The sequence below is a fragment of the Cydia amplana genome, chromosome 15 (genome assembly GCF_948474715.1).
Source record: "Cydia amplana chromosome 15, ilCydAmpl1.1, whole genome shotgun sequence".
Classification (NCBI taxonomy): Eukaryota; Metazoa; Arthropoda; class Insecta; order Lepidoptera; family Tortricidae; genus Cydia; species Cydia amplana.
The window spans coordinates 7,715,895-7,734,828 of NC_086083.1; the positions used below are offsets into that span (position 1 = coordinate 7,715,895).

General features: G+C 38.8%; 2 protein-coding genes across 2 annotated transcripts in view; one reads left to right on the forward strand and one right to left on the reverse strand.

Annotated features, from left to right (window-relative positions):
* The window catches only part of LOC134654559 (brain tumor protein), a 532,623-nt gene that overhangs the window by 445,007 nt on the left and 68,682 nt on the right, over positions 1–18,934 (reverse strand). The window lies entirely within an intron of this gene.
* LOC134654727 (uncharacterized) lies at positions 14,761–16,205 on the forward strand. Its single transcript, XM_063510200.1, has one exon. The coding sequence runs from the start codon at positions 14,832–14,834 to the stop codon at positions 16,203–16,205; it is 1,374 nt and encodes a 457-aa protein (XP_063366270.1). The 5' UTR covers positions 14,761–14,831.

Below are 18,934 nucleotides of genomic sequence, written 5' to 3' on the forward strand. Positions count from 1 at the left end.
AAGTTTACTAAAAATATTAGGAGTGAAAATACTAGTTTTAGAATAATATTAACATAATTTAGTTCATAATCATGAGTTAAATAGTGTTTGGCAATATTAATTTCGTTTTGCAAATTCTCCAAACAATAATATTGTAATAAGCGGTGGTAGCCGAGTGGATATGACGTCCGACTTTCAATCTGGAGGTCGCGGGTTCAAATCCAGGCTCGTACCAATGAGTTTTTCGGAACTTACGTACGAAATATCATTTGATATTTACAATTACAATTTATTAGTTTTGAAATTGTTATACTTAATACGACGTTGCGTAGCAATACGACTCGTAGTGTATTTTGCGCACATTAAATCGAGTGCGAGCGATCGATCATATTAATATTGACCACTTAACATATTTTAAAATCTGAATAGGTACCATACCTACTCGTAATCATATATGAATTTAGGTCCAAGTAAGGCCTGGGCACACCGACCTGATGCGTGTGCGTAGATGTGCACGTGCACATGCGCGTCGTAATATCATCATCATCATCATCATCATATTTGCCCTTTATCGCCCACTGCTGAGCATAGGCCTCTCCTCTAGAATGCCACTTGTCCCGGTCCTGAGCTAATCTCACCCAGAAGTGACCCGCAATCTTCCGGATGTCGTCCACCCAACGAGCCAACGGACGCCATTCGCGTCTTTCATCCGAAAGCGGCCACCATTCTGTTAACATTTTAGTCCGCGTCGTTAATATACAATTCCTTATGAGAGACCGCACATCACATGGGGTAAGTAATATAAAATATACAAATTTTAAATATAAAATTCACAACATATACGCTCATTTTGTATAATTTTGAATAATATATGTTTTGGATTATATAAATTTTGACTTATATAAATATATAATGTTAAAATGTCTAATTTGTGTTGAAATAACATTCAATGAACATAATTTCATGTTATATTAATGTTAGATATCATAACAATTACATAGTCGAACGATCATACAGTATATTATTTAGTATATCTAAAAACATAATTAAAACTGCTCAGAACGCCTAACCCTAACCTAACCTAACCCTAACCTACCTATCTCTGGGAGCAGTTTCGTTTTTAGGATCATAAAAAAATAACCCTAACCTACCTATCTCTGGGAGCAGTTTCGTTTTTAGGATCATAAAAAAAAATAACCCTAACCTACCAGACATAGGTATGTCTGGGAGCAATTTCGTTTTTAGGATCATAAAAAAAATAACCCTAACCTACCTATCTCTGGGAGCAGTTTCGTTTTTAGGATCATAAAAAAAAATAACCCTAACCTACCTATCTCTGGGAGCAGTTTCGTTTTTAGGGTCATAAAAAAATAACCCTAACCTACCTATCTCTGGAAGCAGTTTCGGTCTTAGGGTCATAAAAAAAATAACCCTAACCTACCTATCTCTGGGAGCAGTTTCGTTTTAGGGTCATAAAAAAAATAACCCTAACCTACCTATCTCTGGGAGCAGTTTCGTTTTACGGGTCATAAAATACCTGCTTTAGTATAGAACAACCGGTAGAAGTTACTTATTTAGTTAGTTACATGTTTGATCATATGTATAATCTGGATGGTATTTATGTCATTTATATATTATGTTATATATATGTTATTTCAAGTATTTTTATTTGTAATAATTACTATAAGTTATGTATGTTATACGAAAATTAATGTTATACTAATATATACGAAGTATGTTAGATAATTTCTACATTATATGTCATAAATATATATTTTTGTTGATATCCCTAACGTGTGTTATATATTGTGAATGATATTAAAATTAGATTATATCAAATGTTGGTATAATAATAAGACGCACCCTTGCGTGACGTGTGCGTGCACGCAGCCACTGTCCTATGGCTTTTAACAGCTAAGTATTGTTTATCAAAATCTCGCGAAATCAATTCTAATTTTGATACTGGTGTACCGATGGCTGCTGCAGTTGTTCCGCGAAGTCACATTCTCTACTTCAGTCATAGATAAATATAGTAAGACAAGACTGCTCACTCCATACATCAGTTTTGGTACCAAAAAGACTATTATTTTCATAGTCGACATCTACTGTCAAGTAGCAGTACTGATAATTCCGCTACTCGATGCTAGATGTCGACTATGAAAATAGTCTTTTTGGTACCAAAACTGATGTATGGGAGTGAGCAATCTATGTATTTTTTTAACACGCTTTTGTTAGGTCGACCTGTATGTAACTATGTAATGGAATCTTGCAAGTTAAATTTGATCGACTTCCCGGTTTCCGATTGAGCTCAAATTTTGCATACACATGTAAGTCGGGTGACAATGCAATATTATGGTATCATCGAGCTGATCTGATGATGGAGACAGGAGGTGGCTATAGGAACTCTGTGATGAAACAACGCAACCTAATTTTGTTAGGGGTTTTTAGAATTGTCTCGATGAGTATTAGTTGTCTGTCGTAAGAAAAGTACAGTCAGCGATAAAAGCGTGTACCAAAAATGAAATTTTTGCGATAAACTTATTCTCTAATGCTTCAGTTCACGGCAAGTTTAATCCCCCAGCACAACAACCCAAATTAACAGTCAACTAAACCGCTTATAAAAGTAAATATTCTATTTAACGCCCGCTACAAATTCATACGCGTTACGCGAACACAGGGCGACATAGAGGGTACGCAATCTGCATAATTTCAACACATTGCCAAAGGTTATCCCTCACGAGTTGGGTCACTCTGACCTGTTCTCATTAACCTTGTTAATTGTACACATGGACATACAGAAGGCATGAAAATGAAACACAATAGGTAAGTCTCATAAAAAACCGGCCAAGTGCGAGTCGGACTCGAGCACGGAGGGTTCCGCACCATCAACAAAAAATAGAGCAAAGCAAGCAAAAAAAAACAAGCAAAAAAACCGGCCAAGTGCGAGTCGGACTCGCGCACGGAGGGTTCCGCACAATCAACAAAAAAACGGTCACCCATCCAAGTACTGACCCCGCCCGACGTTGCTTAACTTCGGTCAAAAATCACGTTTGTTGTATGGGAGCCCCACTTAAATCTTTATTTTATTCTGTTTTTAGTATTTGTTGTTATAGCGGCAACAGAAATACATCATCTGTGAAAATTTCAACTGTCTAGCTATCACGGATCGTGAGATACAGCCCGGTGACAGACGGACGGACGGACGGACGGACGGACAGCGGAGTCTTAGTAATAGGGTCCCGTTTTTACCCTTTGGGTACGGAACCCTAAAAACGGCCACCCATCCAAGTACTGACCCCGCCCGACGTTGCTTAACTTCGGTCAAAAATCACGTTTGTTGTATGGGAGCCCCACTTAAATCTTTATTTTATTCTGTTTTTAGTATTTGTTGTTATATCAGCAACAGAAATACATCATCTGTGAAAATTTCAACTGTCTAGCTATCAGGTATCACGGTTTCAGCTATCACGGTTCGTGAGATACAGCCTGGTGACGGACGGACGGACGGACAGCGGAGTCTTAGTAATAGGGTCCCGTTTATACCCTTTGGTTACGGAACCCTAAAAAGCTCAAAGTTACTCTAAGGGCAATAGACCCTCCACGCCGGAGCGTGGAGCTCATCGAGAGAGCGTTTATCGGAATAAACGCTCTTTCGATGAGCGGCGATAGACGCTCCGGTCCGGCTGTGGAATGAGCTCCCTGCCGGGGTTTTCACTAGGAGCTACAGTATAGGGTTCTTCAAACAAGGAGTGTACAGGTTTTTAAAGGGTCGGCAACGCGCATGTAACACCCCTGTAGTTGCAGGCGTCCATAGGCTACGGTGCCTGCTTACCATCAGGCGGGCCGTATGCTTGTTTGCAACCGCGTGGAATAAAAAAACAAACAACGGGTTGCACTCCGGGAGTGCCGGCAGAAGTGAAAACTCAATGACTAGTGCAAAATGTCTGCAGCATTATGTATAATTGAGGTTAACGCCATCTAGAGTTATTTCGTCGCATTACTTGAAACCCCTAAGCACATCACTGTTAGTACTCGAGTTATATTAGTACCAGTTAGAGGAAACTCACTAGATGGCATTTAAATCAATAAAGAGAAACTCAATGACATTGTAACAGTTTTTCGATCAGGTCACGTGTCCGTCTTACGTCTTACGAATCTTACCGACAGGTATCTTCGCGACAGCGAGTTTAACATTTTTCCCCATCACAAAAAGTGCACAGCGCCGCTAAAGAAGTTTTCACTTCAAAAATAGAGTGAGCTATGCTCGGGGCTTTTCTGCAAGAGCGAATGAGATATGTGGAGATCCGGAAGAGAAGCAAGGTTGTTAACATAGCTCAGAGTTACCAGACTTAAGTTGCAGTGGATCGATGGCGACCGCGAACCGCTTTCAAAAAAGACTGAGGCCTGCCTCTTTCTATAGGAGATGGCACACTGGAAAAAGAAGAAAGAAAAAAACTTCGTTAACGTCAACCTGCTGTGTTGACTTGGCGCGAACGGCCGCGTCAGCACACGTGGTTCATTAATTTTAACAAGCCCCGGTAATTTCGGCTTTATTACCCGCCGTTGTGGGCCAAATTTGCTTTATCGCTTATTTTTACTACGAATGTTGTTTTAATTGAATTTAAAATAGGCTTTTGTTTCGGAGAACGCGCTTGGTGATAAGAAAGCAGATGAAAATATACAGACTACGAATTAACTGCCGTATTCGAACTTCAAGATATTCACAAGAGACACGTACAAGATCCATTCTAGATACGTTATAGTTTAGATTTCATCTAGTTCTCTTTTACAGCTCAATTCGGGCAACCAATGTCACTTTTACGTTAGGTGTTAGATATCTATTAGATGTGAATTGAATCTCCAAGTCATATCTTGTGGAAATCGTTCAAGAGTATCTCCAGAATCGCAGAAATGTCAAATTTGACAGGTTAGATCTTAAACATATCGTTATCGTATCTCGGTGACGTGTAAAAGATATCTAGTAGATGTCTATTTCAAAATCCGAATCGGGCCCTAAAAGATTTTTATTGTTATTTCGTGTGAAGTCATATTATCTCACCAATCCATGTCGCCATCACATATTCATGTCGATCAATAGTCCGCAAGGTATTGTGGGCTCTTCACAAGCTCTTGCATCAAATTATAGGACGACCGGTCTGGCCTAATGGGTAGTGACCCTGCCTGTGAAGCCGCGGTCCTGGGTTCGAATCCCAGTAAGGGCATTTATTTGTGTGAAGAGCACAGATATTTGTTCCCGAGTCTTGGGTGTTTTCTATGTATTTAAGTATTTGTATATTATATATATCGTTGTCTGAGTACCCACAACACAAGCTTTCTTGAGCTTACCGTGGGGCTTAGTCAATTTGTGTAATAATGTCCTATAATATTTATTTATTTATTTATAGGTATTCAAAATATTCTTGCAATTTCATTCATTCACAGACGAGAATTCAATTCAATTTCATTTACATTTCCCATATAATTGACGTTCATCAAATTGTCATTAGATAATTGATTTTACTACAAATTGTAGACGCCAATCAATACCGTTCTTGCGAGAATTGCTACGAACTCCTACGAACTACAAGCTACGGCGTAGCACTTTGAGGCGTTAACAGGCGTGTCTCACTCCGCGATTTCGTCGCTTTGCTACAGGTAGCTAAAAGTACATCCGCTGGGCCCCAATTTTGGGGAAAGCCATAAGCCGCGCGTGGCGCTGTCGCCACCTAGCGGCCATATCTGTGCTGATCGTAACAGACGCGTTTTGTTAGAGAGTGAGTCTTCTGTACTTAGTACTATTATTTATTCTGTGGCGTTACATCGAACATACGGCTGCACTTTGCACACATATGGGGCATTATCTATGAAAAGGGACCGTATTGTCGATGGCGCTTACGCCGCACAGCGTCGCGCGGCATTGTATTTATATCGGAGCATCGTTAATAATGGCGTAACCGCCATCGAAAATAAGGTCACTTTTCATACATAACGTCACATATGTATGTATTACTTTTTAATACTGACAATATGCAGGATTCCAGTTTTAAATCTTGTGATAATTAAGTACCTTAATTTTATCACTTTTATGACAATTTCTATAAAATATCACCAATATCACAAACGGATATGAGGAAAAGTCAACAAAACCCAGAAATAACACAGGGTGCCTCAGGGTCGGGGCTACCAAGTTTTTACCGGAACATTTAAGGGATGTTGCGGATGCCGATTTTTTGACATCCGCGGACGCGGATGCGGATGCGGATTTTTAAAGGCTCACATCCGCGGATGCGGATGTCAAGATAGATTACATAAAAAAGCGGCCAAGTGCGAGTCGGACTCGCCCATGAAGGGTTCCGTATTTAGGCGATTTATGACGTATAAAAAAAACTACTTACTAGATCTCGTTCAAACCAATTTTCGGTGGAAGTTTACATGGTAATGTACATCATATATTTTTTTTAGTATTATCATTCTCTTATTTTAGAAGTTACAGGGGGGGGGACACACATTTTACCACTTTGAAAGTGTCTCTCGCGCAAACTATTCAGTTTAGAAAAAAATGATATTAGAAACCTCAATATCATTTTTGAAGACCTATCCATAGATACCCCACACGTATGGGTTTGATGAAAAAAAATTTTTTGAGTTTCAGTTCGAAGTATGGGGAACCCCAAAAATTTATTGTTTTTTTTCTATTTTTGTGTGAAAATCTTAATGCGGTTCACAGAATACATCTACTTACCAAGTTTTAACAGTATAGTTCTTATAGTTTCGGAGAAAAGTGGCTGTGACATACGGACGGACAGACAGACGGACAGACAGACAGACAGACATGACGAATCTATAAGGGTTCCGTTTTTTGCCATTTGGCTACGGAACCCTAAAAACGTCAAATATTACATTTTAGTAATTTTTATTTCAAGAAACCGGCCAAGTGCGAGTCGGACTCGCGTTCCAAGGGTTCCATACATTAAGTCCCACTTACGCTTGACTGCTCATTTCTAATAGGTTTTTTTGGCTAAAGACTAAATTACCTAGCAGTCTAGCACTTACGCCGATGCTAAGACGTTCCTGTACCGATCTGTTCCACATCCGCATCCGCATTAAACTCCGCATCGATTTTATGCGGATGCGGATGTTGAAAATAATGCGGAAGTTCCGCGGTTGCGGATGCGGATATTCGCAACATCCCTGTTTTATACATACCTACGCGCGTTTTGTACATGTGCAAAAAAGGGTAATTAGGTATTTTCTATATGGGTTATTTATTTATGTATATAAATATCCCAATTGGGATTGAGTTAATTACGTGTAAGAACGTCCTATCACAATGATTGATTTATTCAACAATATAATAGGTAGTAAACTCTTTATTGTACAAAAAGACATATTAAAAATAACAAAAAAAAAGTATGAAGTACAAAGGCGAACTTATTCCTTTGAGGGATCTCTTCCAGTTAACCTGGATGTTATAATTGGTTTAGAGTATGATTTAAATTCAACGTTATACTCAACAGCAAAAGTGGATCACAGCATCGAGCAATGCCACAATATAATTTGCATATCTAACCATATTCTAATTCAGCAATACGGAATAGTAAGGTAATTTGCCTAAAATTATTATAATCAAGAGAGAATTCCTGATTGCTAACCTACGCGATAACCAACTAAGAGCAACCTACCCAGGTATCATTACATTAATATATGGGAGATCGAGCTTTGCTCGGAAAACTTATAAAAACTCAAAAATTAGCGTTTTCCCATAAAGATAAGACCTAGCTAGATCGATTTTTCGGCCCCGAAAACCTCCATTTAGCAAATTTGATCGAAATCGTTAGAGCCGTTTCCGAGATCACCGAAATATATAGTATATATAAATATAAATATGTATATAAATAAATAAACAAGAATTGCTTGTTCCTTCCATCGTAATACCTTTAGTATTAGATGTTGGATGAAAATATCTGATGTTTCTACAAAGTGATTCTATAACGGTTCGCACGCGATTAATATTTCCGAGGAAACGAAATATCACCCATCTGACCCCCCACGTCCCCATTGCATCACTAGGTACAGCCAAGCTCCGTGATTGTAACCAGGGATGTTACGGAGCTCCGTTTCCGTTTCCGTTAAGTCGGAACTTCCGTTTGGTATTACACATCCGTTTCTGTTCCGGTTGCGTTACTTTTGAAACGGAAGTTATATCGGATGTCAATGATGAGCGCGGCAGCGGGACATGAGCGATGTACATCAAAAACAAACAGGTTTATACCAGTCATTCGCTCATAGCCCCGCTTGCCACGTGCTGCAGTAATTAGATGTTCTGGTATATCCGTGTTTTTGAATTTAAAGTACCTATTCGTATGTTGTTTCACCGGATGGTCTCATCGGAAGATCAGCGCTGGAAGTCGCCAGCAACATGCTGAGATGAGACCATTTCGTGGCACTTTATCCTTTTATTCTCTGTTATATCTCTTGTCATCTCTTGTTATATCTCTGTTATATCTGTTACATCTGTTTCTATTTTGTGTTTGTGCTCACGAATAAAATTATTTCTATTCTATTCTATTCTATGTGTTGTGTTGTGTAATGTATACTTACTGATAGTACTGACTCAGGCTCCGGTTCTGGTTCCGGTTCCGTTTTCGGTTCCGATTCCGTTTCTGGTTCCGATAAACTAAATTTAAAACATCTGGTTCCGCTTTCGGTTCCGATAAAACCACATCCGTTACATCCCTGATTGTAACGCCATTTAGGGTTCTAGCTAAATTGGACATTCCATAGCGTAAGTATGGAACTACCGATTTAGCTAGGACTGGTAGGTGACTGTACTATATAGGAATCGTCGAATATGTATCCGATAAAGTAGAAGAACGCAAATGTAAAACATATTTGGGGCATTATCTATGAAAAGTGACCTTATTGTCGATGGCGCTTACGCCGCACAGCGTCGCGCGGCATTGTATTTATATCGGAGCATCGTTAATAATGGCGTAACCGCCATCGACAATAAGGGCCCTTTTCATAGATAACGTCACATTTTAGTACAAGATTCGTACAAAACTCACCCGGTAAGTAACACAAAATCTACCCAAACTGGCAAACTGCCGAATCCGACACAAGACCAGACGATTCAACGGAGCCACGCCGTTTTGTCACCTAAGAAGTAAATAGTGTTTACTTTTTAAGTTTATAAAATGCATATAAAAAAAATCATTTATTTCGGACCATAGAATCGCATAGAATAGCATATATATGTTAATCTGTGATGTATTTGTAATATGGGCCTTGTTGCCTGATTAAAAAAAAAATATATATATAGGGTGACATTTAAGTCGTGATCAGTAATATGTTTTTCTAACTCCATAAACAACGAGCAATTTAATGCCCCTACTCTTATTAAAATCAGACAAGATTTTTTTGAATTTTTTGTTAATTTTTTGTCAGTATTTTACTTTTATAAGTGGATTTAGGATATTACAACGGCTTATTAAATTAGTAAATTGAATCGCCTCTTTGAATCGGAACTGTCATTGACATCAATTTTGCCATTTGTCCCAGTTAGAAATAAAATTTACTTAATTTTTCATTTGAAATATCTTACAGAGCTTTTTAAATGCCACATTGCCACTTGTAAAAGTAAAATAAATGACAAAAAATAAACAAAAAAATAAAAACATCTTGTCTGATTTTAGTAAGAGTAGGGGCATTAAATTGCTCATTGTTTGTAGAGTTAGAAAAACATATTACTGATCACGACTTAAATGTCACCCTGTATATATAAAATCGCGCATGATTCATGTTCAAAATGTTAAAAAGGTAATCCACCTATGTGACGTAACCCACGTCTCAAAGAAGTGTAGAATCTCATGTTATCTCCGCTATATCCGGCGAGTAAAGGCGGGACGCGATTGCCCATGACGTGCCCTATCGCGTTTAATAAAGCTGTGCTTTTCCAGGTGCGGCGCAAGATACAAGCGTAAGCGGATAGATTCGGTTATCTGCGTTTATTTGGTCCCTCTTTTAAAAATGTCTGAGAAATCATAAATCCAGTCATACTAAGTACAGCTTAAGTAGTATATTAAATTTAACTAAAAATAAATTAAGCAACTTTGATGTATGATAGCGATATGATAACGAAGTTTCATGATGCTTTCTCCTAGTATAAGATTGAAGTAACCATGATGAGTAGATTGAGTAGGTGCTACAAGGTCAGCAAGAAACGTATTAAGGGTGTCCGCTAGCTGGCACGGTTGCACGGAGCCGGTTAACGAAAAACAGTATGAGGAACGCTAACTGGCGTGGACGCTACGTATTTTGTCTACAACTACGTATTTTGTGTACGGGTGCCGCGTGCGTGCCTCCGCTCCGTGCACTCGCGCCAACTCGCGGACGCCCTTGTGTAAGGCCTGGGTGGACGCTCGAGTTGGGCGTGCAGCGGGGCGGGGCGTGCGGCGTGCGTGTTAAACAAATGCAAGCGTATAGGAACGACCTTAGTGCACGCTGCTCAAATTACTTGTGAGCCCGACGCCACGCTGCACGCCCCGCCAAACGCTCCGCTTCGAGCGTCCACTTAGGCCTTACAGTAAGAGCGTATCGCTTATCTCTTACAACTCACTTTCCTCAAGCCGCCCCCACCCACGTCTAACTCGGCACCCTTTCAATATCAATCAATATCAATAATGTAATCCGCGCCGACTATACCGGTTTGATTCATTTTCGCCCGGCACGTTTTATACCTCTCTAAACCTTATAAAGCCAATATAATTTTGAAGGCAAATTAACTTTATTATCTCAGAAGGATTCGATCAACGTATTTTTTGTTTGAAGGTTGAAGTAGGTAATGGAAATTAACTTTAAATTGCGTTATTGGGAATTGTGCCATTAGTAAAATTAAAAATACTTGAAGTATGCGCTAATAAAATGGTTAGATTGTCCAAGAGTGTTGTGATTGTTCTAAATCTAGTACATTTGTTCCATACTATGCTGATGTAATGCCCGTGCCGCTGCTTGCTGCCCTCAAAAAGAGAGGAGGAAACAGCTGCTCTGGTCAAGTTTGCTGTCTATACATACCTGTATATAGCAAATAAATAAGACCAGTTTTTACAAGATATTCCATTATAATGACTCGTTTTCATTGCTCTTGAGTTGTACATAGGTTACTCTGGGCCCCTAACCTATAATTGGAATACGTGCATGTTAACCGAAGACTATTTATTGTGTGACAGAATGACATGACAGCAATTGATATCAAAAACATATTTGGAACATCACAGTTCCTTATTTAAACAAACACTATAGATGGCGCAGCTGGATATCAAAAACTACAAGGTATATGATGACTGTCTTGAATATAATAAAAAAACTAAAAATATCGGCCATTCCGGGACGCCAGTAAGTCCAGTAACTTAACACAAGCAAACGCTCCACTCGCTTTTCCCCACATTATTTCATGTTTAACATTTTATATACGCCGGCTAATGCATCTATTACCAAGGGCTTTAAATTGCCTGTGTTTCCCTGTTTTACGACGCGCTTTAAATCCATCGCCGGCCACTTAATGCCTTCACCGTGGCTATTAAGATGTTGATGAGATTTAATATCAGAAGGGCAGTTAGAAGTGTGAGCAGATAAGTCTGCTTTTCGCAAAATTATATCTACTTACATAAACCATGCCTTTTCGAGAAAGTGTGTCTGTGCAAGAAACACTGAGTGAGTGCATCATGCACTAATACGAAAACAAACGATCGAATCCTTAAGGTGAAGTTCGGATGTCAACTGCAGCTACAACTGTTGCGGCGTCATTGTTGCCGAAGCTGTATCTGTCAATTTCCTTGATTGAATACGTGACGTTTGCCGCTGCATTACTGCCGCGATTATGACGTTTCATCACTCATTTAATCTAGGAAACTAACAGCGGCGGCAACAACGACGTCGCAACAGTAATGCAGCTAGTCGCTTTTTTATCGACTGTCGGGAAGCGTCGGCGCCCTGTGTCTTTCTGTCAGACAAAGGACGATTGTCAGCCAATCACATCTTTAATATTCTTAGTATGTTAACACATTTATTAGAATATCAATTATAATATTTATAATATATATCGCAAAATCCCATATTTTTCCGAACAAAACAGTTTAAGAAATATCTACTTTAGTGCCTAAACAAATACGTCTACGTCAAACTTACTGGAACTATAACTTTTGATGGATCATGTAAAAACTTAACTGTGTTGGCATTAAATAACATTCACGTTATTCTAAATAAAGGCCTCAGGAAAATGTTCTTTTAGCTACCTGTAGCAAAGCGACGAAATCGCGGAGCGAGACACGCCTGCTTTCGTCGGAATCTACCTAACCTAACCTAACCTTAGAATAAATTTAAAAGTGGAAAAATTACTGTCTTGGGTGAGACTTGAACTCACGGCCTCTGGATCGATACTCCAGCGCATTGCCATCTGAGCCACCAACACCTCATCCATAGCCAGCAAATCTTTCCACCATATAGGTCAAGGGGACCCGAGCGACATCTACCGTAAGAGCTTTACACTAGGTACCTACTCAGCACTGGCCAGATACATGTTCAGCTTGATAGAGAGACTCGTTTACATGAACGAATAGGTCCAATTTATTGTAATATACGAGAATTTCCCAAGCTACGCCACGAGGCCCGCAAATGCAATTACGTTCAGAAATGGCAAGAACAATAAAACATTACCCGTAAACTGATTATGCCACAACTCTGTAATTCAATAAAACATGTGTTTTGTCGATGTACCTAAGTGATGCGAAGATGTGGGGTTTTTGAGGCGGGAATATTTCCGAAGGAATTCCTGAATTATTTTAGTAATATTTCAAAGGTTCCTCATTACATTATTCTAAGAGGGTTCACAAGTCCAATGATATTCATAATATTTTCGATTAAGTAAGTAAGTAAAGTAAGTAAATACACTTTATTGCACCACAAAGAAAAATACAATAACAGATTCTCTCTACGAGGTTTTCTCTTAAACATTAAAAGATGATTGGTTAATACAATATATTCATCATTATTTAAAATTATAATATTATGGCGTTATTTCTCAACGACCTACAACATACTTACATTTTGGTTGATTTTTATTTTTTATTTTTATTTTGTCTTTATCGGTCACTTTTGAACTTGACAAGAAAAGCATGCTACATTTTATATAGGGTTAATATACAAGAATGTTATTGTTGTAGTTGTATATTTTATTATAACGTGGGATAGAATGTTTGAGGCCTTTTGCTCAAATGCTCAAGGAAATTCTCTATTTTCAGAAACATTGGCAAGTAACATGCCCCTTGGGAATATTTCTGTCTGGGGTAATATTCCTTCCGCACATCACTAGATGTTATGTGAATGTCGGCAGTTCGGGGCGCGGATTTCACGTATGTTAGGGCAAGTTTATTAGGTTTATATATGAGATTTGACGAATAAGTGTCTATTTGCGAAGACGGAGTTTGTACAATGAGGATATTACTTATACCATTATTCGATTTGAAGCGTTTTGGCTGTAACATGGGATATCGGCCGATCGTGTATTGGATTACGAAAATCGTATTATAATATTATATATTATATAAATTACATTCGTCTTGTGATTGCAGTGCTTCCACAGAATTCTCAACAACAGCAGGCAAACATGCAAAAAATATACCTACTTAAAATGAATAAGATAAGACTTTTCCAAACTACGGAGTGATGATTAAGAGACTTAAGGGGCCCACTGATTACCAGTCCGCCGGACGGTATCGGCCTGTCAGTTGTTCGGAACTGTCAACTTTTTGTTCTAACTGACAGGCCGATATCGTCCGGCGGACTGTTGTTAATCAGTGGGCCCCTTTAGGTACCATTATGTTGAATTGATAGTAGGATGAAGGCAGCACGAAATCGATGATAATTATCTGGGGCACGGTAGTGCCCCGCCAAGACGAGCAAAGCGAAGCGCAAGGGCACTACCTACCTTTTCTCGAAGCGCTTCGTCGTTTTTTTGAACCCTCATAACTTGTGTTTGAATTATATCAGATAAACAAAACTCTCGGGATATGATGTCAATAGTAAACTTATTAAGCATAAAAAATTTCAATTGCATAACTCTTATACTTTAGATTTTATTAATGTCTAAAATACCCCGATTTTGTCACTGACTCACTCACTCACTGTTGATCATCAAAACCTCTAGGGTACTTCCTGATGTCCTAGGAAGCTGAAATTTGGTATGTAAGATAGTATTAGTCCACAAGTAACAAAAAAATCTAAAAATTGAAATTTTTAGCCCCTAAGGGGGTGACAAGGGGGGTGGAATTATGTATGGGAAATCAATAACCGCTGAACCAATTTCGTTGAAATTTGGTATGTAGATAGTTATTGTTATCATTACTTTTTAAGGTTGATCGGAAATCTACCGATTATAGTGTAATTAACAGCACACTCGTTAATGTACTTAACTGGTTTACTATGAACAATTTGCTTCTTAATGCTAAGAAAACCAAATGTATTAGATTTTCTTTGCCGAATGTTAAACCAGTCGATACTAAAATACTTTTGAATAATGAATGCTTAGAGATGGTAGATAAAGCTCTGTTTCTTGGTTTAACATTGGACAAAAATCTACAATGGAGTCCTCATATCGGAACACTAGCTAACAAATTAAGTTCGGCCGCTTACGCCGTGAGGAGAATTAGACAACTGACTAATGTTGAAACAGCTCGCCTTGTTTATTATAGTTATTTTCATAGTGTAAGGTGGGGTTGCTCGATGCTGAGCAAGCAAGGAGTGACTCGCCGCTGATCTATTTCTCAACTCGTGAAGTTGCTGACTTAATCAAAAATATGAAGCGCGGAAAGTCACCGGGGCATGATGGGCTCAGCATCGAGCATCTCCAACATGCCGGCGTACATCTCCCACGGGTTCTTAGTATGTTATTCAACCTCTGTATCCGGCATAGTTATTTACCTGCAAGTCTCATGCGTACGCTAGTGGTACCCATTGTAAAAAATAGAACCGGAGACGTATCTGATAGGAATAACTATAGACCCATATCGCTGGCTACAGTGACTGCAAAGGTGCTTGACGGTCTTCTTAATAAGCAGCTCGATAACTATTTGCATTTACATGACGCTCAGTTCGGGTTTCGAGCGGGTCTCTCGACGGAGAGCGCCATCTTCACCTTAAAGGAGACCGTCAAATACTATACTCAAAGACAGACACCAGTTTATGGATGCTTTATGGACTTATCCAAAGCCTTCGATATGGTTTCCTATCGGATACTGTGGGGAAAGTTGCGGGCCACTGGCATGCCTAAAGAGCTGGTTGACTTGTTCAGTTACTGGTACGAGCGGCAGGAAAATTGTGTAAGGTGGGCTGGAGCGGTGTCCGACACATATAGACTGGAATGCGGAGTGAGGCAGGGGGGGCTAACCTCACCTAAGCTTTTCTGTCTGTATGTCGACGAGCTGATTGCCGGACTCAGCAGCACGTATGCGGGATGTTCTATAGATGGCCAAATGGTCAATAACATTAGTTACGCGGACGATATGGTGTTGCTGAGTCCGTCAGTCAGTGCACTTGGGGACCTGCTACGCAAGTGCGAGACCTATGCCGATTCACATGGACTGAAATACAACTGTCTCAAAAAGCAGGTTATGGTTTTCGCGGTGCGGGGCAGGTCTGTAGACTATGTGCCGCCCATCAAATTGCATGATAGAGAGCTGGAGAAGGTTGACCAGTTCAAATATCTTGGTCACATTATCACGAGTGACCTAAAGGACGACAGTGATATTGAGAGGGAGCGTAGGGCGTTGGCTGTTCGGGGGAATATGCTGGCTCGCAGGTTCGCGCATTGTACAGGGGAAGTAAAGAGAACCCTGTTCAAGTCCTTCTGTCAATCGTTTTACACCAGCGGCCTGTGGGTTAGTTATACTCAGAGAGCACTCAACGCCTTACGAGTCCTCTATAATAACATGTTTAGGGTCCTGATGGGACTCCCTAGATTCTGCAGCGCATCTGGAATGTTCGCTGACGCCCACGTAGAGGACTTCCACGCTGTAATGCGTAAAAAGATTGTGTCTATTAGAAGCAGAATCCAGGGTAGTCCCAACAGCATTCTAAATATGTTAGCGGATAGGCCAGACAGTCTTTTGCAAAGACATTGGATGTCCGCACTAATAAACCCCCATTCTGGGGAAGTTTATTATTTAAATTAAGCCCGTACTGCAAGTAAAACTAATTCAGTAATTTTGAACTTTAATAGCTGTCAATAGAGTTGAATATTATATCCGCCATAATTGGCTTCGTATGCGGTAAAGGGTTAAAAACAAGTACAAATAATTACCTGTATATTTCTAGTGTAGTATGTAAGTACAATTAACCTAGTTATAAGTAGCTGAGTAACAAATGTGGACTGTATATTGTCTGAATAAAGAAAATTATTATTATTATTATATTAATGTCATATGGTATTCTGGTTTGGGGCAAAGCAGCTGACATACAGACTATATTTGTCTTACAAAAGAGAGCCATTCGTTCTATATATAACTTAAGAGCGCGTGAATCATTAAGAGAACTTTTCAAAGAAATTAATATTTTAACTGTAGCTGTAGTAATACATATATGATAGTATTATTTATGTTATTAAGAATCTAGACTCCTTCACTAAGAATTCTGATGTCCATAACTTTAACACTAGAAATAGAAATAAGCTTGCTATCAGAAACTTTCGTGTCCGTAAAGTACAAAAGTCATTCGTTGGGCAATGCATTCATTTTTATAACAAGTTACCTGAGGATGCTTTAAGATTACCCTTTCCAGCTCTTAAGAATTACTTAAAAAAGTCATTGATGTTAAAAGCTTATTACAGAGTCGAGGACTACTTGACAGACAAACATGCATGGTCCAAACCAGAAACTAACTAATAAAAAGTAGTAGCAATTAAAAGCATTGTATTATGTATAGAGTTATAGGTGACACAGCTCAGGTAAGCAGGAAAGCACATCAAATATTATATGTTGGTAATTAATAATAATCAATCAGATTTATATAATATGTTTTCCCATTTCTTTTAATAATTTTATTTTCTTTTCCTTTTGTAAGAATTTGATATGTTTTCTGAAAGAGCTACGATTTTGTATGATTCCATGTACATATGTATATTTTCTAAATCAAAGTTCTATTACACCTTATGTGTATAATTGCATGAATTCTATAGTAATTTAAATTGTATTTTTTCCCTTATTTTCTCGTAATGCATGTTAATTATAAGATGTAATTATTTTTGAAAAGATGTGTCCCGCCGAGTTTGTTGCCGGTCCCATATTGGGATACCCTCCTCCAATTGAGGGGGGATTTAAATCTTCTCGGGGCAGAGGTGTAGGGTTGGAGCCGGTCTACCTAGCTTTATTTGACGTTCATAAGCGCATTGTAATTATGCCTACTTGAATAAACTATCTTTTATCTTTATCTTTATCTTATGGGGAAGGATATAGAATAAGTTTTCAACCCCAAAATCACCCAGTAAGGGTGAAAAGGGGTGGAAATAGGCATTAGGGGAAAAAGGGGGTTGAAGTTTGTATGGGGAATCCGGTAAAAAGCAGATTGTACAAAAGATGCCCCCAGGTACGTATTTGAGGATTTTTAGTAGTAAATCACCCGCAACCCTTTAAATTAGGAGATGGAAGATTGTCATAAGCAACTTACAAAAAGATGTGAAATCCCACCAAAAACATTTTCATGTAAAATGTTGCCAAGACGAAAGCATAAGGCTCGCACTGACAAAAAGTTATCAGATCTCTTGTAGAGCCAAGCTTCTAACTCTACAAGCCCTAACTTCACAGACTCTACACCTTAGTCAAAATATGTGGCTTGGCCGTTTCGTTACCACAAGAACTATTTTATAATAAAAAATAATGAATAGTAAATACATTTTTCACCTCACGCCCATGTGACGAAACGGTCAAGCCACATATTTTGACTAAGGTGTAGAGTCTGTGAAGTTAGGGCTTGTAGAGTTAGTAGCTTGGCTCTACAAGAGATCTGATAACTTTTTGTCAGTGCGAGCCTTATGCTTTCGTCTTGGCAACATTTTACATGAAAATGTTTTTGGTGGGATAATATTTATAATACAGGGTTATTTTATTATGATGAAACTAAAATTAATGAAGAGATGAGACATTTGAGATTGGGGTTTGATCCCATAAAAATTGTTCAGTATATGACCTACTTATTCACCTCTTACTTGGGCTGGACGTTTATCAAAATGCGGAATTCCCGAAAAGGTGGTCGATAAATCAAAGTATCAAAATTAAAACACACGGAAACACGCAATACTTCCTAAACATGTATTGCAAAAGTTTAGATATAACATTGAATAAAACCTCACCAAATTTCCGATATCCGGACTCCTTCACAAGAGTTTTATTACATTTGTCAATGGCGCACAATTCCCTTTCGAATTCGGAAATGCCCTGGGTTCGGTTGCGTTGGACAAAAGCGGCCAAATTGGCCAATTCCAGCTGAATAGACGAATCTGGGACCTTATTTATTTATTTATTTATGGGAACAATTGTGAGCAAGGTTAAGCGTGCCTAGGTCAGAACTATTTTGATTTGAGTATGTGCGTAGATTAAATCTAGCCGAAACCTACTACTTTGTCACGTAAGTGTCGTTATAATAACTTTTAACACCATTTTCACCTCTAGACGTTGAACCTTAAAACATAATTTCATGTTGTATACAACTCGACAACATCTGAAGAATATTTCAAGGTCCTACCTTCAACAGTTTACGATGTGTATTGTCTGCTCAAAAGTAACGGAATTGTTATATGCATGTATTATATATTTCTTTTTTATCATAAAGGGGCAAACGAGCAGACGAATTGCCTGACGAATAAGGCTCACTTGCACCATTCCACTAACCCAGAGTTAACCGGTTAAAC